The sequence below is a fragment of the Castanea sativa genome, chromosome 1 (genome assembly GCF_040712315.1).
Source record: "Castanea sativa cultivar Marrone di Chiusa Pesio chromosome 1, ASM4071231v1".
Taxonomy (NCBI): domain Eukaryota; kingdom Viridiplantae; phylum Streptophyta; class Magnoliopsida; order Fagales; family Fagaceae; genus Castanea; species Castanea sativa.
In genome coordinates, this window is record NC_134013.1 from 5,805,464 (window position 1) to 5,821,421 (window position 15,958).

General features: G+C 36.2%; 1 protein-coding gene, 1 long non-coding RNA gene and 1 pseudogene across 2 annotated transcripts; 1 reads left to right on the forward strand and 2 right to left on the reverse strand.

Moving 5' to 3' along the window:
• Positions 1-3,218: 3,218 nt before the first annotated feature.
• LOC142610620 (putative inactive heme oxygenase 2, chloroplastic) lies at positions 3,219-5,972 on the forward strand (annotated as a pseudogene).
• A 1,581-nt stretch (positions 5,973-7,553) lies between these two features.
• LOC142637993 (uncharacterized) lies at positions 7,554-13,276 on the reverse strand. Its single transcript, XM_075812010.1, has 12 exons — positions 13,238-13,276; positions 12,601-12,725; positions 12,367-12,438; positions 12,178-12,265; positions 11,763-12,010; positions 11,066-11,340; positions 10,469-10,668; positions 9,680-9,781; positions 9,211-9,508; positions 8,870-9,018; positions 8,194-8,478; positions 7,554-7,922 (listed from the first exon to the last, which is right to left on the reverse strand). The coding sequence occupies exons 1-12, from the start codon at positions 13,274-13,276 to the stop codon at positions 7,716-7,718; spliced, it is 2,088 nt and encodes a 695-aa protein (XP_075668125.1). The 3' UTR covers positions 7,554-7,715.
• A 400-nt stretch (positions 13,277-13,676) lies between these two features.
• LOC142610630 (uncharacterized) lies at positions 13,677-15,001 on the reverse strand. Its single transcript, XR_012839842.1, has 3 exons — positions 14,608-15,001; positions 14,004-14,226; positions 13,677-13,894 (listed from the first exon to the last, which is right to left on the reverse strand). It is a non-coding gene; the product is annotated as an uncharacterized LOC142610630 (long non-coding RNA).
• Between the last annotated feature and the right edge of the window lie 957 nt (positions 15,002-15,958).

Here is a 15,958-nt window from a genome sequence, read left to right on the forward strand (position 1 = left end):
ACCGCAACACAAAGACAACGCACAAACAAGATTGAGGGCTTTGGTCAGCCAATGGGGAGTGGTGTGAGGACCAAAAGCAAGTGGAGGAAATTATCCTGAATTATTTTTCTTCAATCTATAGTACTAAACAAGCTGCATTATACGAACCCAATCTGGAGGCAGTAAGTACGAGGATATCACCGGAGATGAACACACTACTCTTGGAAGATTTCAAGGCTGAAGAAGTTAGAGCGGCGCTGTGGCAGATGTACCCCACCAAATCTTCGGGTCTGGATGGTATGTCTCCCATTTTCTTCCAAAAATATTGGAATATAGTAGGCCCTAATGTTATTAAGTGTGTTCTGCATGCTTTAAACAATGGTGTCATGCCTAATGGTGTAAATGAGACTTATATCTGCCTAATTCCAAAAGTGAAGTGTCCACAAAAAAATTATAGAGTCTAGACCTATTAGCTTGTGCAACGTACTTTATAAATTATATAAAAAGTCCTCGCTAATAGACTAAAAAAGATCCTACCTGAAGTTATAAATGAAGCCCGAAGTGCGTTTGTGCCAAGGGGATAAATCGCAGATTACGTGCTCGTCGCGTTTGAGACAATGCACAGTATCAAGAAAACAAGGAAAGGGTTGATGGCCATTAAACTCGACATGAGTAAGGCATACGATAGGGTAGAATGGAGGTATTTAGAGGCTATAATGAGGGGAATGGGTTTTCAAGAAAGGTGGATTGCCCTTTCCATGATGTGCGTGAAGATGGTATCTTACTCAGTCCTCATTAATGGGGTCCCAAAAGACTGCATTAATCCTACTAGGGGGCTGCGACAAGGGGATCCTATATCCCCCTACTTTTTTTCTGTTGCGTGCCAAAGGTCTGTCAGCCATGATTAAAAGGGAGGTGAATTTGGGAAGTTTAAGCGGAGTAAAAGTGTGTAGAGGGGCACCTCAGATTTCTCATTTGCTATCTGCTGATGATTGTATAATTTTTTGTGAAGCTTCCACTGAAGAAAGTAGTCGAGTGAGCAAAATTCTGACAAACTATGAAAGGGACTCTGGTCAGAAATTAAATAGGAAAAAAACCTCCATTTTCTTTAGTAAAAACACAAAGAGGGCAGTACAAGAGGGGGTGAAGGACCTTTTTGGAGCTCAAATCATTCAGCAATATGAAAAATACTTGGGGTTGCCTTCGATGATAGGAAAAGGAAAAAAAGAAAGCATTTAATGGACTGAAGGATCAAGTGAGAAGAAGGATTGCCGGGTGGAAAGGTAAGCTCCTATTAAGTGTAGGTAAGGAAATCCTCATCAAAGCGGTGGCCCAAGCCACCCCCATTTACACAATGGACTATTTTAAGCTCCCGGATTCTTTATGCCGATAGCTAAATAGTATGGTGAATAGTTTCTGGTGGGGGCAACAAGGAAGTGAGAGGAAAATGGCTTGGGTTTCATGGGACAGAATGTGTACTAGGAAAATAGACGGAGGGCTGGGTTTTAAGGACTTAAGAGCATTCAATCTTGCTCTCCTTACCAAACAAGGCTAGCGGCTTCTTCAGAATACTTCCTCCCTTCTTCACAAAGTTTACAAGGCCAGATATTTCAAGAACTCAAGCTTTATGGAGGCCCAACTGGGAAGGAACCCTTCCTATGCATGGCGAAGCATATGGGCTGCAACGGGTATTCTTGAGAGGGGCATGAGATGGATCATTGGGAATGGGAGAATGATTAATGTCTGGGAGGACAGATGGCTCCCAAATCCTGTTTCTTTCAAAGTATGCAGTCCAAGAAGACAAGGGGTAGATGTGGAGTGAGTAGCTGACCTGATGAATTGTAGAAAAGGTACATGGGATATGGAGAAAGTAAATAGCATTTTCCTCCCTCATGAGGCTAATGCAATCTTGAGCATCCCAATCAGCCCTGGTCTACCTGAGGATTCCTTAGTTTAGACTTGGACGAATAATGGGAATTTTATAGTCCGAATTGCGTATGGGGTAGCCCTGCAAGCTCTCAAAAAAGGCCATCAGAACAGTGACCAAGGGACTAGCTCGGATAATTCAAAGATGACTAATATATGGAAGTCCATTTGGTAGCTGAAATGTCCAAACAAAATTAAACATTTTTTTATGGAGGGCTTGCAAAAACATTCTGCCCACAAAGGCATAAACCACTGCCTAGTCAGAAGGAAAATAGGGAAATTGGATGGTTGCGTGTTCTGTGGTGAAAAAGAAACATCATACCTTATGGAATTGCTCGATGGCTACGGAGGTGTGGAAGGAATCAGGTATTAAGTTACCTTCTAGAATTTCACAGCAGGAAGAATTCATCGACATTATCTAGTTGATGAAGGAGTATGCAATGGAGATGGATTGGGAACTATTTGCAACCACAGCCTAGGGAATTTGGAAGAACAGAAACCTGGTAAAGCATGAAGGCAGATGCAAACTGGCCAAAACAGTAGCCAGGGATGCAGCCAACTACGTGGAGGAGTTTCGGCAAAACAATACTTAAAATGACACCAATCACAGAACGAAAGGGTGGAGCAAACCAACATGGCGCCCCCCAAAGCCTGGATGGTTCAAAGTCAACATCGACGGGGCTGTGTTTAAAGAGGCAGGGCAGTCAGGAGTGGGAGTGGTAATCAAAAACGAGAAAGGAGAGCTGATGGGAGCAATGTGTAAGAAATTCCTTTAGCTGAGGAAGGAATTGCATTGGCAAGAGACTTGGGACTCGGAGAAGTAGTGATTGAGGGAGATGCTTCAATAGTTATGTCCGCTCTTGTGAATCCTGACCAATCCTCAAGCTCAATCAAGAAATTGGTGGAGAGCTCAAGAACGAGGTTGAAGGCATTCAAGAAGTGGGAAACCAACCATGTGCGAAGACGCTGCAATATTGCAGCACATTTGCTTGCTAGAAATGCTTGTAATGTTGATGATTGTATTGCATGGGTGGAGGATACCCCACCCCTGATCACTGATCAAATCTGTATGGATGTTTTATCTATGGGCTTAGGCCCCATTTAATGAATTTAATTACGTTTGGCTTTCAAAAAAAAAAAAAAACTGTAATTGGTACCCAATAATTCCACTGTAATCACAGCCCGTGAGGCCAAAAAGCCCAATAACAGCTATGAAGCCCATTAATTTGAAGCCCAAATTCTCTTGCTGAAGTACAAGAAAATATCAGTAAATCAGAAGTTCAGAACCACCATTGTCTCTCTCTCTCTCTCTCTCTCTCACCCTACTGTTGGAGTTAAACGATGTCGTTATTGAAGACAACGGTGCAGCAACCTCTTCTACTACAACAACACTCAATGCCAATGCATTCTTCTTCCTTCATTTCAACGAACACGACGAATCAGAAGAAGAAGAGTATGAGTAAAAGAAGAGCCCAAATTCTATGTTGCTCTGGTTCCAACACGTCGTCGTATTCACCATCTCCGTCGATTTCAACAACAACCACAACCAGTGCTCCGCCAATTATAAAGCGGAGGAAGAGGTATAGGAGGCAGTATCCAGGAGAAAGCATAGGAATCACTGAAGAGATGAGGTTCGTTGCTATGAGACTCCGAAACGTTAAAGGCAAAAAATACACTAAAGATTCACTCGGTGAAGACGATAATTTAGCTGCAGATAATGATGGTGATGATGGAGGAGTGACGTGGCAGCCCAGCATGGAAGGTTTCCTCAATTATTTGGTTGATAGCAAACTCGTCTTCTACACTGTGGAGCGCATTGTCGATGAATCCAGTCACGTTGCCTGTGAGTGACTGAGTTTAATTTTATTTTTGTCCTGACAATCTGATATGCTATTTTATGTTTCAAACGGAAAATGTTTTCTTGAAAATGACCCATTTTCAGGGAAAACATTTTCTTGAAAACTAACTCACTTTTTTTGTGTTTGGTTGTGACCTTGAAAATGAACTGGAAATCATTTGTGGCTGGTAGTTTATTTATGGTGGTTTCTTAAGCATGTGTAGTTTTGGAAACGTTATTCGCGCGGAAAACATTTTCCACTTTATTGGGATTGTCCAAATACTGGAAAATACAGAAATTGCTACAAAACAAACAGAGCATTAAAGTAATCGCTTTTAGTCCCTAAAAAACTTGAATTGACTAATTTTAGTTCTTTACAAATTTTTTAAGTGAACATTTTTAGTCTCTAATGTGTCCAATATAATGATGACGTGTCAGTTTTTAGTTTGTCAATGTCGTTAATGCACTAAAATTGCTTATGAGCTAAACTTTAGGAACCAATCTTGTATTTAAACCCGTTGATGGGAAAAAAAAAAAAATTGTAGGATAATTTTGATGCAAGAAAATAAGAGTTGGTGGTTTTTGTGAGATTCTAATGTGTGGGATTTTTTTATTTTATTACAGATGCCTATTTCAGAAAAACTGGATTGGAGCGATCAGAAGCTCTTGAAAAAGATTTAGAGTGGCTTAGGCAGCAGGGCTTTGTGATTCCTTAACCTAGCGGTCCGGGGATATCTTATGCCAAGTATTTGGGGGAACTTTCAGAGAAGAGTGCCCCATTGTTCATGTGCCATTTCTACAATATATATTTTTCACATATAGCAGGAGGTCAAGTTATAGCAAGACAAGTATGCGTAATTTTATATTCTTGTCCATGCTGCTTCAGCAATTTGATGCTGTATCGGTGTTTCATGGTTGGAAAAATATCCTTTTACAGTAATTTATTGAGTATTTGGGAAATGATACAACAACAACAATAACGATCAAGCCTTAGTCTCAAGGTGACACCCCGACATGTATTTTGTAGATGATTCAAGTTTAAAGTTGAAATGAAGTTGGTTTCTTTATAGACATGGCACGGACACATAGATTCACTTGTGTGTATTTGTGTGATTTCTGTGTTATTTTCCTATTACATTTATCACAGATTTTAAGCGACACTCATTTATTGAGCCCTAAGCACTTGCAATAATTTGGACAATGTATGGTTACTCTTTCACTGGATGTCCCTGGATGGGTTGATGGCCGATGGCCTGTATAAAACTTTTCCCTATTTGGACACATCAAGAAAAATTAAATCTCTCCAAATGTTTATATTTTTTTCAAGCATGTGTATCAAACCATCAATACAGCACTTTCTTGTTGATTTGTTGTCTTTAGGTTTCTGAGAAGCTCCTAGAAGGAAGGGAGTTGGAGTTCTTCAGATGGGAGGGCAATGTTGCAGAGTTGATAAAAGATGTTCACAAGAAGCTCAACATGCTTGGAGAGGTTAATACATGTGCCTGCCATGTCTAATTGATTTGCATTAGTTTGAAGTTGGGAGATCTCTAATACTTATCTGTTGGATATTTATAATTCTTTGATGCAGCACTGGTGTCGTGATGAGGAAAACAGATGCCTAAAAGAAGCAACAAAGGCATTTCGTTTCCTGGGGCAGATTGTCCGCTTGATCATCTTATGAAGTCATCTCAAATTACAATTCTGAATGTTTGTCAAGAGGTGAAGTTACAATTCTTCTTTTTTGTTTGTTCATTAGTAAATTGAACAGATATGCTGGAAATCATTTCAATGACTTTCCTCATGCTCTATTACCTTGAAGCTTTTTTAGTTAGCTTTTTTCTTTTTTGATAACTCTGATCCCTTTACCAAATTATCCTATTAAAAAGTCCTATTGGACTGGATGATTGATGTGCAGGGGGCTGGATCTCAGTTCTTTCTCCCAAAGTACAGCAAAGCTTCCTCTGAATGACTCCTGGTATGCTCTGGGTTGTTGAAGTTGCCCTTTTAGTCTTGTAGTGTTTTAGTGCCATGTAGACTACTAAGTTCATTCTTTATGATACTACCTGATGTTGACCAGTAAGTAAAGTCACAAGCCTTTTGAAAATTGTTAACAATATTTTATCTGATGGACTATGGAAAGAAATTTCCTATTGTTTGAAGAACAAACCATGTTATGGGTTGATGATCTATTTTTATTCTAAAATTAAAATTGTATTATATATTACTATGAGACCTACTACCTGATGTTGCCCAGTAAGTTCAGTTACAAGCCTTTTGAAAATTGTTTACAATATTTTATCTGATGGACTATGGAAAGAAATTGCCTATTGTTTTGAACTAAACATGTTATGGGCTGATAATCTTATTTTAAAAATAAAATGATATTATTTATTACTAATTGACCTCAATTTTGAAATCCCCTTGAAACAAGGTTTTGTTTTTACTGGTAACCACTACGTTTCTGCCACTCCACCATTGCTACCTCACGCACTTGTTGTAGGTGTTGCAGATGGAGTTTTCACCTTGGGCACAACTTCCTTTTGTTCTCTCTCTCTCTCTCTACTAAGAAACATACATACCCCTTTTTGGAGGTGCAACTTGGTTCGGGTTGGTAGTAGTTTGATTCTGGGAAAATTAACAATCCAGACAACCAAATTCAACCCAAAACCAAACGGAATTAGCTATAGAAATGAACCAACCCAAACCAAATATCTTTTTCTGGATTGGCTAAGTTTGGTTCCATGGGTCTCTTTTCTCTTAAAAACAAAATGGACTAGTATATTAAAGAGTAGAAACAGATGTAGATGACAAAAGAAAAGGGATAGTACACACTATTTGATGATGTATCTATAATTTTATATTGCAGCAATGTATAATATTAAGATTTGTACGTAACATACATACATACATACATACATACATATATACATACATATATATATATATATATATATATATATATATATATATATATATATATATCTAGTTCAGGTTGGGTCAGGTAACACAATTCTCTAACTCAGAGAATCGAGCCAAACCAACTCAAATCAGTCTTTTTGGTTTGGGTCCTATGGATCGAGTTCTAGCTTTGTCACCAACCACCATTTTCTTATGTGGCTGGAGGTGTCAATTTTCCCAAAGTCCATTGGCCTCGTTCCTGACATTCTGTTGATATACACTTTCTTTTGTTCTTTTGTTTTACTCTCGTTTATCATTGTTTGCAATGAGTTTTATAATTTCTATGTTGTTCATTCTTAGGGCTGATGTCCATGTCTTGAGACATTAGTGGCATAGACATGTGACAACGCTATTTGTATTTGGATTATAACCCTAGAAGCTACACTCGATCTTAGCCAAAAGGCCGAGGATGGTATAACCCTAGAAGCTAGAGAGGATCAGCAGAGATGCTACACTGGCTGAACTTGGGCGTGACAAAATTCTTATGAGAATATTTCACCTGTTTTTTTTCTTGATGGTGTAAGTTGCAGTACTGCTATGTTTAGCTCTGCATGGGCTGGCTACTGCTAATATAGTTGCTTATACTTTATGCTGGTGGTGAAATTTGTGTTCAGTAATGTCAATTAATCAAGCAATTAGGTAAACTAAGTGTTGTACTGCTTTTTCTTTGCAGGGTACAATGTTAAATTTACATTGTACTGGCTTACAATTTTAAACTAAGAGATTAAGGTCAATCTGATTTGATTCTCAAAAAAAAAAAAAAAAAGTCAATTTGATTTTGACCTTTTTTATTTCATTTAAAATTTTACATTTTCCCCAAAAATAAATGTACACAATTGCCTAACTGAACCTTTTCATTCATAGCTTGGCTTTTTTACAATCCTAGATGAGCTGCGCCGCATGAAAAAGAATGAATTATTGTACAATTGATCATGTGTAGCACTGCTTTACAAGACATTATTTGTTGCTTTCATCGGCCCTAGTCGGTGAGTATTTGACCAAGAAATCGGATTTATTATTCTGTTTCACTTCCACTGATATCATCAAGAGATTCAGGAATAGGTTTTTGTGGAATAACGAATTTGTCAATAATCCTAACTGTGTTTAACGGCTCCTGATCCGAATCAGCAGCTTTCCATTGGCTGGGATTCTTTCTATGGTGGCTCAACTCATTTGAATTCGGCCCCTCCCATTCAGGATCCAGCTCCCAATCCTCTGGTACCTAAATGTCAATGATCCAGATCCCATATTCATTAGGTTCATGGATTTTATACAAGATAAAACAATAAGAAAAATTAAAATTAAAAACTTTTTTCTTCTATGAAAGACAGATGCTCTATTTTTGTTCATGTATTTACCATAGTCCACCATTCAAATTCAAGCACAAAAACAAACAATTTGGCTTTACTAATTTAAATTAACTGTTTGTCTATAAATTTATTTGAATGTATCTGATATATATATAATTACACCTATAAGGGTTAATTTCTTACCTTATCAACTGCGAGGGTGAAAACTTCAAGATCACCATTATGTTTGATGTGAAATCGCGTGAATGCCTTGTAATCAGCAATCCTAAGTGAGGAGAAGGCTTCATCGTAGTGTAAGTTCAACCAATTGACGCAGACGTATAAGTAGCTTCCAAATACAAGGGAAACAGCAGGGGTTGACAAGACCCAGAAATAAAGGAATACGGAAGCATAATAAATGATTGCACCCCATCGAGAGATAGACTCCATCCCATTCTTGCAAATATTGCTTCTTGTCACAGCCATGAGCTGATTGCACATTTCATATGAATATTGGTCAGTAGAGAAGAGGAAGAAGAAGCATGTTTGTGGAGTAATTAAGAAAGAGCATTTCTCATGTAATAAATTGTGAATTTGTAATAAAAAAAACATTATTTTTGCATAGGCTTACAACTGATATCATTTTTATTAACATAAATCACAAGAATAGTGTTTCTTTCACACTTGTGTGGTAGTAACACTAAAATCGCAAGTCTAACTCACGATTTTGAAATTGAAAACATGAATTAACTCAGGATTTTATTGCTCTTTTACACGTGTGTATACGCACTAGTGTGTAAAAACTCTTGCTCCAATCACAATATGTTACTTTAGTCATTGAATTTTTTTTTTTTTGGGTCCTTGTACCTATTGTTCTCACCTCTGGTAGATCAAATGCAGACATGAGATACTTGATGCATGCCGGATAAAGCCCAAAAGTCCATCGTTTTATACTATCTTGAATGGCAATTGGAACTGGGAGGTGCCTATGGAACATAGATTGGTGCCACCGATATAAAGAGTGATAGCCTGAACAAGAAAAAAAAAATTGTGGTTGAATTTGTTAGCGTGCAAGTGTTAGGTCTTATTTTAGTTGTTTCTTTACTATGTTAGATGTAAATAAATCAATCAACATATAACAGAAAACATTACCGTACTCTTTGATACTATTTGAAGCAAGAAAAAATTCGCTGAATGTCACATAAAAGAGGAAAAACTGACCTGAAGTTGCTACAAGTTTATGCCGGACAAAGGTCTCAATACCCAATTCCAGCACCAACATAAGAATTAGAGCTGCGGTCAGATGAGCAGAAACATGAAGAACTCCAATCATAACGCGTGTCTTACTTGACACTTTGGAAGGTACAAATGCAATTGCCAGAATTAGCAATAGCGTAGCACCTCCTAGAGACACATAAGAGAGATCCATCATGAATATAAAAGCATTCCACACCGTGCCAAAGAAACTCCTCGAGAAACCAGAAATTGAATCTTCCTGGAAAATGTGATCAAGCTCACACTGGAGAAGAACATGAAAAAGAAAAAGAAAAAGTAGTAAAAATCAACTAGATACTGTCTACTAATATAAATTTTGCAATGAATTCCTAATGTTTCCTACATAGAGATTTAAATCTGAGAGAAAAACCATTATAAATTTGAGTAGTCTACTAGGAGTAGAAAAGAAATTCACCTGTGGGAACATAGAAAAGACCAGCGTAAAGTAAATAATGCCACCAATAAAGTCAAACTGCCAATTTTCCTTTCTGAAATTCCAAATATTTCTTAATGCAAGCTGCAAATTAAAAATCAATAAGATGTATTAAGCAAGAAGCAGAAGAAAAATGTCATAAAATGTGAAGTTGGTAATTAAAGGAAATGGAAGAACAAAAAATAAAATTTCACTATTACCCTTCTTGAAATTTCGTAAGGAGGATAAGGATGTTTGCACTTATAGGAAACTCCATGAGATTCTTTGAAATTGCTGAAGACATGGGTGGGATGTGCAAATGCACCACCACAACCATTTACAAGTAGATGTTGGGGATAAATTGGTTCATTCTTTCTTTTCGGCTGAGAATTATCTAACTTATCTGATCTAACAACTGAATGGTGCATATAGTGATGTATATCCCCAGCAATTCGAAGTTTACACCTTTCTTTTAAAATGTTACATATCAGGTTTGAGACATTATTTCCATTTGATTGGTAGTCTGAAGTATCTTTTTGAAAATCACCATTCTCATACCAATCAAGAAGCCAGTCTGGTTGGTGTGTCATGATGATTACTGAGTCTGTCCTTCTCACCTTAATTACACATAGTTATATACAAGCAAGGTAAAGTCAATTAACATTAAGATCATCCATATAATAATAATACATATTTATATACTTCATGGTATAAAATGCATATGCATGCATAGGCAATTAATTACTCTCATCCACTAATTTAATGCTTTAAGTAACATATGTAAGTATATACCATGTTCCTAGCTAATTTAGAGAAGAATTCAAATTGGTAGACATCGATATCACCATGGAGTGCAAGATCAAGACCGAATATCCACCATCCCATAGGGAGTTGCAAGGCGAAATAACTCTTCTTCTGAGGCATGAACCACCCACCCAACCAGCTCCTATGACATATATTTCTCGTAAAGGTGTGAAGTCCATCAAACCAATCTGTCAAGCAAAAACAAAATTTTACCACAAAACAGTGACAATCTAGATGCAAGTGTTCTTAAAGGAGTATGAAGAATGTTCTTCTCCAAAACAAAAAAAAAAGTGATACATGAACGGCAATTTTCATCGAAAATATATAGTAAAAAGATTTCCAATGAATTGTAGATGATCCTAATACTTTTTTTCTATAGGATACTATAAGTTTATCGTGAATATAGTAAAGTGAAACCACATATATTTATTAAGACATCAATTTATATTTTGTAAGTTATTTTTGTAATAAAATTAATACTACTTTTCATCATGTTTTCTTTATATATACAAGATATTCCCTTTTTTTCTGATTCAAAAAAAGTAATTAAGAAGATGATGAAGCTATATAAAAACTAAGATCAACCATGGTTTCCGGGAATAACAAAACACCGAGGTCCATCATATGGCAATGATTGTTTTCGTTTTTTGATTCTTTTTTTGTCTTTCTTCAGCCCAGTCATCCCAGGAGGGATTGCGGACTTGTCAACAGCCATACGTTGTTGTTCATAACAGGGAGGCATCTCATCAAGCTTCTTGACACCCATATGTCCTTGTTCATGACAGGGTGGTGGCTGAAGTGCATACTTAAAAGGACGAAAAAGGCGCCTTTCATATGTAAACTCCGAGGGATTGGGATACCTATAATAATAAAAGTAATGATTGTTTCACATAATACCAACACTTTTATAATTGATATCCACATTTTTACATGATATGAAAGAGTGTTAACATGATGTAAACAAGTATGAATACCCTTACATGTGAAACAATCAAAATTAAACCCTAAAAGCAAATGTTCAAAATTAAACAACATATGTGACAGCAAGTAATATATAAACATAGTAGTAACACAATTGAAGTAGAATAGTATAGCCTCTCAGCAAAAAGAAGTAGAATAGTATAACAAATGAAAATTTAACAACAATCACGTATGACACCTTAATAATTATTTTAAAAAATAGTAAAAATTTTTGCCTCAAATCAAAAAATTAAAAGGCTAACGACATAAAGAAAATGGCAAATTATCATGTTATGAATCATAATATGTATTGCCAACTTACGCAAGATCCCCACCAATGAGTAATAAGTCTCCGCGTTTTAAGATTCCAGAATTGGTTTTAATATGGGGCTGAGCAAGTAGTCGTGCCACAGTATAAGTTGAGTTCCCACCATCACCGGTGTCAGCCATGAAGTCGAACCATAGTTCTTTTTCTTTACTAAAATGATCATATAAATAATCTCCTTGTTGAATTCCAGCTTGAGCCTCCTTCTTATTTTTTGGCACAACTTGAATTTGATTCATTGCAGCCTAAGATGGAAGGAAAGGGGAGATAAAAGAAGTTACTTAATTATGATCCATATCCAGATTTTTTTTTCCATAACAAATTTAAAGGAATAAAGGAACTTATTGTCATATGTAAGAATAAAAAAGATGAGATTTTAAATGATGTGTGCTAAGTATACACCTATATATACCTGCAATATACGCATGTCAAAGCGACCTAGGAATACAGTTACTGATACCACGAGGTCAAAAACAGTCTTGTATAGATCAGCTGATGTACTGCAACACATAGCCACCACCAGAACAAAAACAACTGAAGGGGGTGTTTGGAAGAGAAAAAATACTTAATATTAAATAAATAAAATATGGTAGAAATATACCCTGAATACCAGGGAACCATATCTAAAAAATCAGGCTTCGTTTGCTTATTCTTCTTGTATTTTTCACCTGGTCTGACCATAAGAACATAAGAATTAATTAAGAACAACTCAATACAGCTCATCTCTAGGCTAAAGCATCTCTACGTCCTAATTCATGTCAACTAGTACTATAAGTTTATAGAAATTATTAAAAACGCTTTGCACGTTAGGAGATCAAGTATATATAATACTCACTCAAGTGACCTCTCTGCTACATAATTGGCAATGTACAGGCCCATAAATGTGACCCAGCATGAGTAGATGAGATTGATTTCGTCTGAAGAACTCGCAGGTGATGACTCACTGCTAGTGCTAGCTAACTGAAAAAGAAAAAACAAAAAGAGAGAATATGTATATGACAGAGTAAGTACATAAAAGAACTGAAAAATCCAAAATATACACATAGGATAATACAAGATGACATAAAAAAATTGAAAATGCTATTGGTATTAAGAATTCTAAAATTTTTTGTTTTTACTCTGTTAGGATTTTTAGTTTTGACTATTAATATATTCCATGTCAAATTTACTAGTAATTTTTTATTTTGTAAATATAATTTGAATTGGGGTAAAGAGGACTAAATTAAAGGTTGAAACTTTGGTTCATTGTGAAAGAGTGAAGACTATAGTCAACTATAGTCAAGCAAGATCAAGGCTCGATCACGCAAGATAGGACGGTAACTCTCAGTAGACACTTGGTCAAATCCTTAAGAAACTTAGGAGTAACTAAGAGATCAAATTTGCAGTCAACGGATACACTTGCAGCATCAAGTTGTTGTGAAGGAATGTGGTAGGAGACTGCAGTTGTTAGCAGAAGTGGGGAGCTCGAGTACTTTGACTATGCATCCAGCAGGAAGTTGTGTGAGTATCATTTGTATTGCAAAAACCTTCATAGAAGATTTGATGATTTGGGCTTGGCCTGGGAGTGTTTTTACCTATTGGGTTTTCACTCTATTTTCATATGTTAAACACTGCATGTGTACATGTATTTGAAATATATTTGCTTTATAGTTTATCTATGATTAAATTTGTATTGAATCTTGAATAAATATATACTCAGTTTAACTAGCAACTTCTAATATGACTTGCAGACTAGGCAATAAATTAATGTGGCAGCTGCTAAATTCTCATTCACATGTATAAATTTCTTATTTTGGTGGATTTCCATTCTTCTTAGTTCATGGATCAATTCGTATTTCTCAGTAGTGTAAAACACTTAAAAACACTAAAACTAGCTCACTCAGAATAGGTTGCAGCAGCACCTTGGCATAAGGAACGAATATTATCACTTGATTACCCCACATGAGAAAAAGTGGAACGTATATTATCCCATCGTTGCCCCACAAGAGATCATCCGGATGATAATAATAGTAACTCGCAGACTCAAACGGAGCAAGCCAAGATGAACAGACTTTGTCTATCAAATAACTTTGTTCAAGCGGTCCCTCTCTACAGTGACTCAAAAAAGTACAGCAGGCTATACTCACAACCTTCAAAGCATGGAGAAATTATTCAGAGCTAATTTGCACAGCAAATGAAAAGACCTATAACTTGATAGCATATAATAGAGGTACCAAAAGGGTCTTCATCAGGACTTACAGCAGAAAACTGGAAAATGGTCCATATGTCTGGCAGCTTTTGAGTCTCATCACATGGAAAAATGTACTGGATGCCCTTAAAAATACAGTGGAAGGCGAGAAGACAGAATATAGAAGAGGCAAAAGTTGTCAAAAATAAAGGCAGATTCATTCTCATAGACATTGCCACTGAGTGAGAACTGGGAAGATGATACACAGCCGCTACGAAAAGCCAAGATACATACCTGTTTACAGTGGCAGTCAGGATTTGATGTTAGGGGGGAAAAATTTCTCCCTCTCAAAATACACATGGAATAGTATTCCTTTCAAGTGTACATTTCATGATTAGGATATTTATCAGTGTTCAAAGTGTCATTTTTTTTTAAATTTCAACAATTTCACACTAGATATACATACTTTTAGATTTATAATATTTAATCTGAATTATGAAATTAATCTATTGAAGGGAGATAATTTTTCCTTCACACATGCATAAGGATGAGCATGTACAAGCGAAGTTGACTGCCTTTTGCACATTTATATATGTATGTATCAATGTGTTATAAATCTATATGTCTTTCAGAATAAAGTTTGAACAGAGTTATAAGATTGGGAGTAATATTTACCACTTATAAAGATTGGAATAGCTTGGTTTCCCTATCAATGGCTGAGAAAAGAATCGAATCCAAGGCTGTAAAAAGAAATAGAAGAATGCAAACAAACAGACATGTACAGTCCACCACACAATGCTGTTGTCATCGTTAAGAGTCTGCATAATGTCGAAGCTGCTAAAAAACACGCAACTCAGTAGTGCAACCAATACGACATGACGTGAAAGCTCAGGTTGGTAAGGGTACGTGTCCTTTAGAAAGCCAAACCTCATCAGGATTTCCCTAACCCTCTCCATCTTCTCGGCTTTGAATTTGAAGGGATTTAGAAAACCCGTACTCCTAACCTTTTCCAACAGATGAGCCATAACCCTCCCCATCATTTTTGAGGGTTCCTCCAAATTGCTTGTTAGAGCCTTCTCGTAATGTTGCACTATGTAGTTCACGTTACCAGGCAAGCTTTTGAATTCTGTGAAAGGACTACTATAAGTATTGTCATTAAAAAAAAAAATCTCAAAATACTAATAGACTTTTAAGCTTAATGAGCTTACTTTTACCTCAAAATATAATGTATAGTATTTTAAAGTACTATCTTTTAAGGTACAATCATACTTTTACTTAATAAATCATTTCGTCAAATAAATACTTAAAATAATGAGAAAAGTCATTTTACACTTAGTAATTTATATCTATTTTTTTTCCATCTATATTCACAATTGATTTGAAAATTTCTACATTTGAACATATAAAAAGTCAAACAATAATACTCATGCACATTTTAGTTTTTTTTTTATAAAAAATATCTATTTCTCCTACTACCTTTCAATTAAACCTCAACCACAATTTTTAGCTACCTAGAAGCTGCACTATAACCTAGCTTGAAGTTTGAAAGTTGGGGGCTTGACCCCACTATTGGAACTTTCAAAGTTGGGGGCTTGACCCCACTTGGAACAATTAAAAACAAGAAGTCCCCACCTTGTGTGTGAAGCAAGAGATAGAGTTAGTACGAGTACCTAGGTGTGTAAGTAAAAATTGCGGTAAGTGCAAGTGTTTGTGAATTATGTTAGGTATACTTCAGATGGGGTCACACATGTGAAAGCAAACTTGTTCAATATATAAAATGCTAACGTATATAAATGAAATCACACGAACAGGCCCGAAATTTATGCACGAATCAGCACAAATGCATTGCTTAAATCTGAAAGCAAGCAATACACAACTTCAAAGATTCAAAAATTCGTAAGACGAGGAGAGTGGTCAGGTACCTGGTATTGGGGCGAGGGAAGAAAATGAAAAGCAATAGTACCGAGGAAGCTATATATATAAAAATTTTATCTGACTTGGTCATGTGAGAATATGTCAACGAAAA

Bases quoted from the DNA above. Each gene is read 5' to 3' on its own strand.
- LOC142637993 (XM_075812010.1), bottom strand. From the start codon at position 13,276: ATGATACTCACACAACTTCCTGCTGGATGCATAGTCAAA. The intron at 12,266-12,366 runs GTATATTTCTAC...TATGTGTTGCAG, and splicing joins ATGGTTCCCTGGTATTCAGG to TACATCAGCTGATCTATACA. The intron at 7,923-8,193 runs GTAAGAAATTAA...ATTGACATTTAG, and splicing joins TCACCCTCGCAGTTGATAAG to GTACCAGAGGATTGGGAGCT.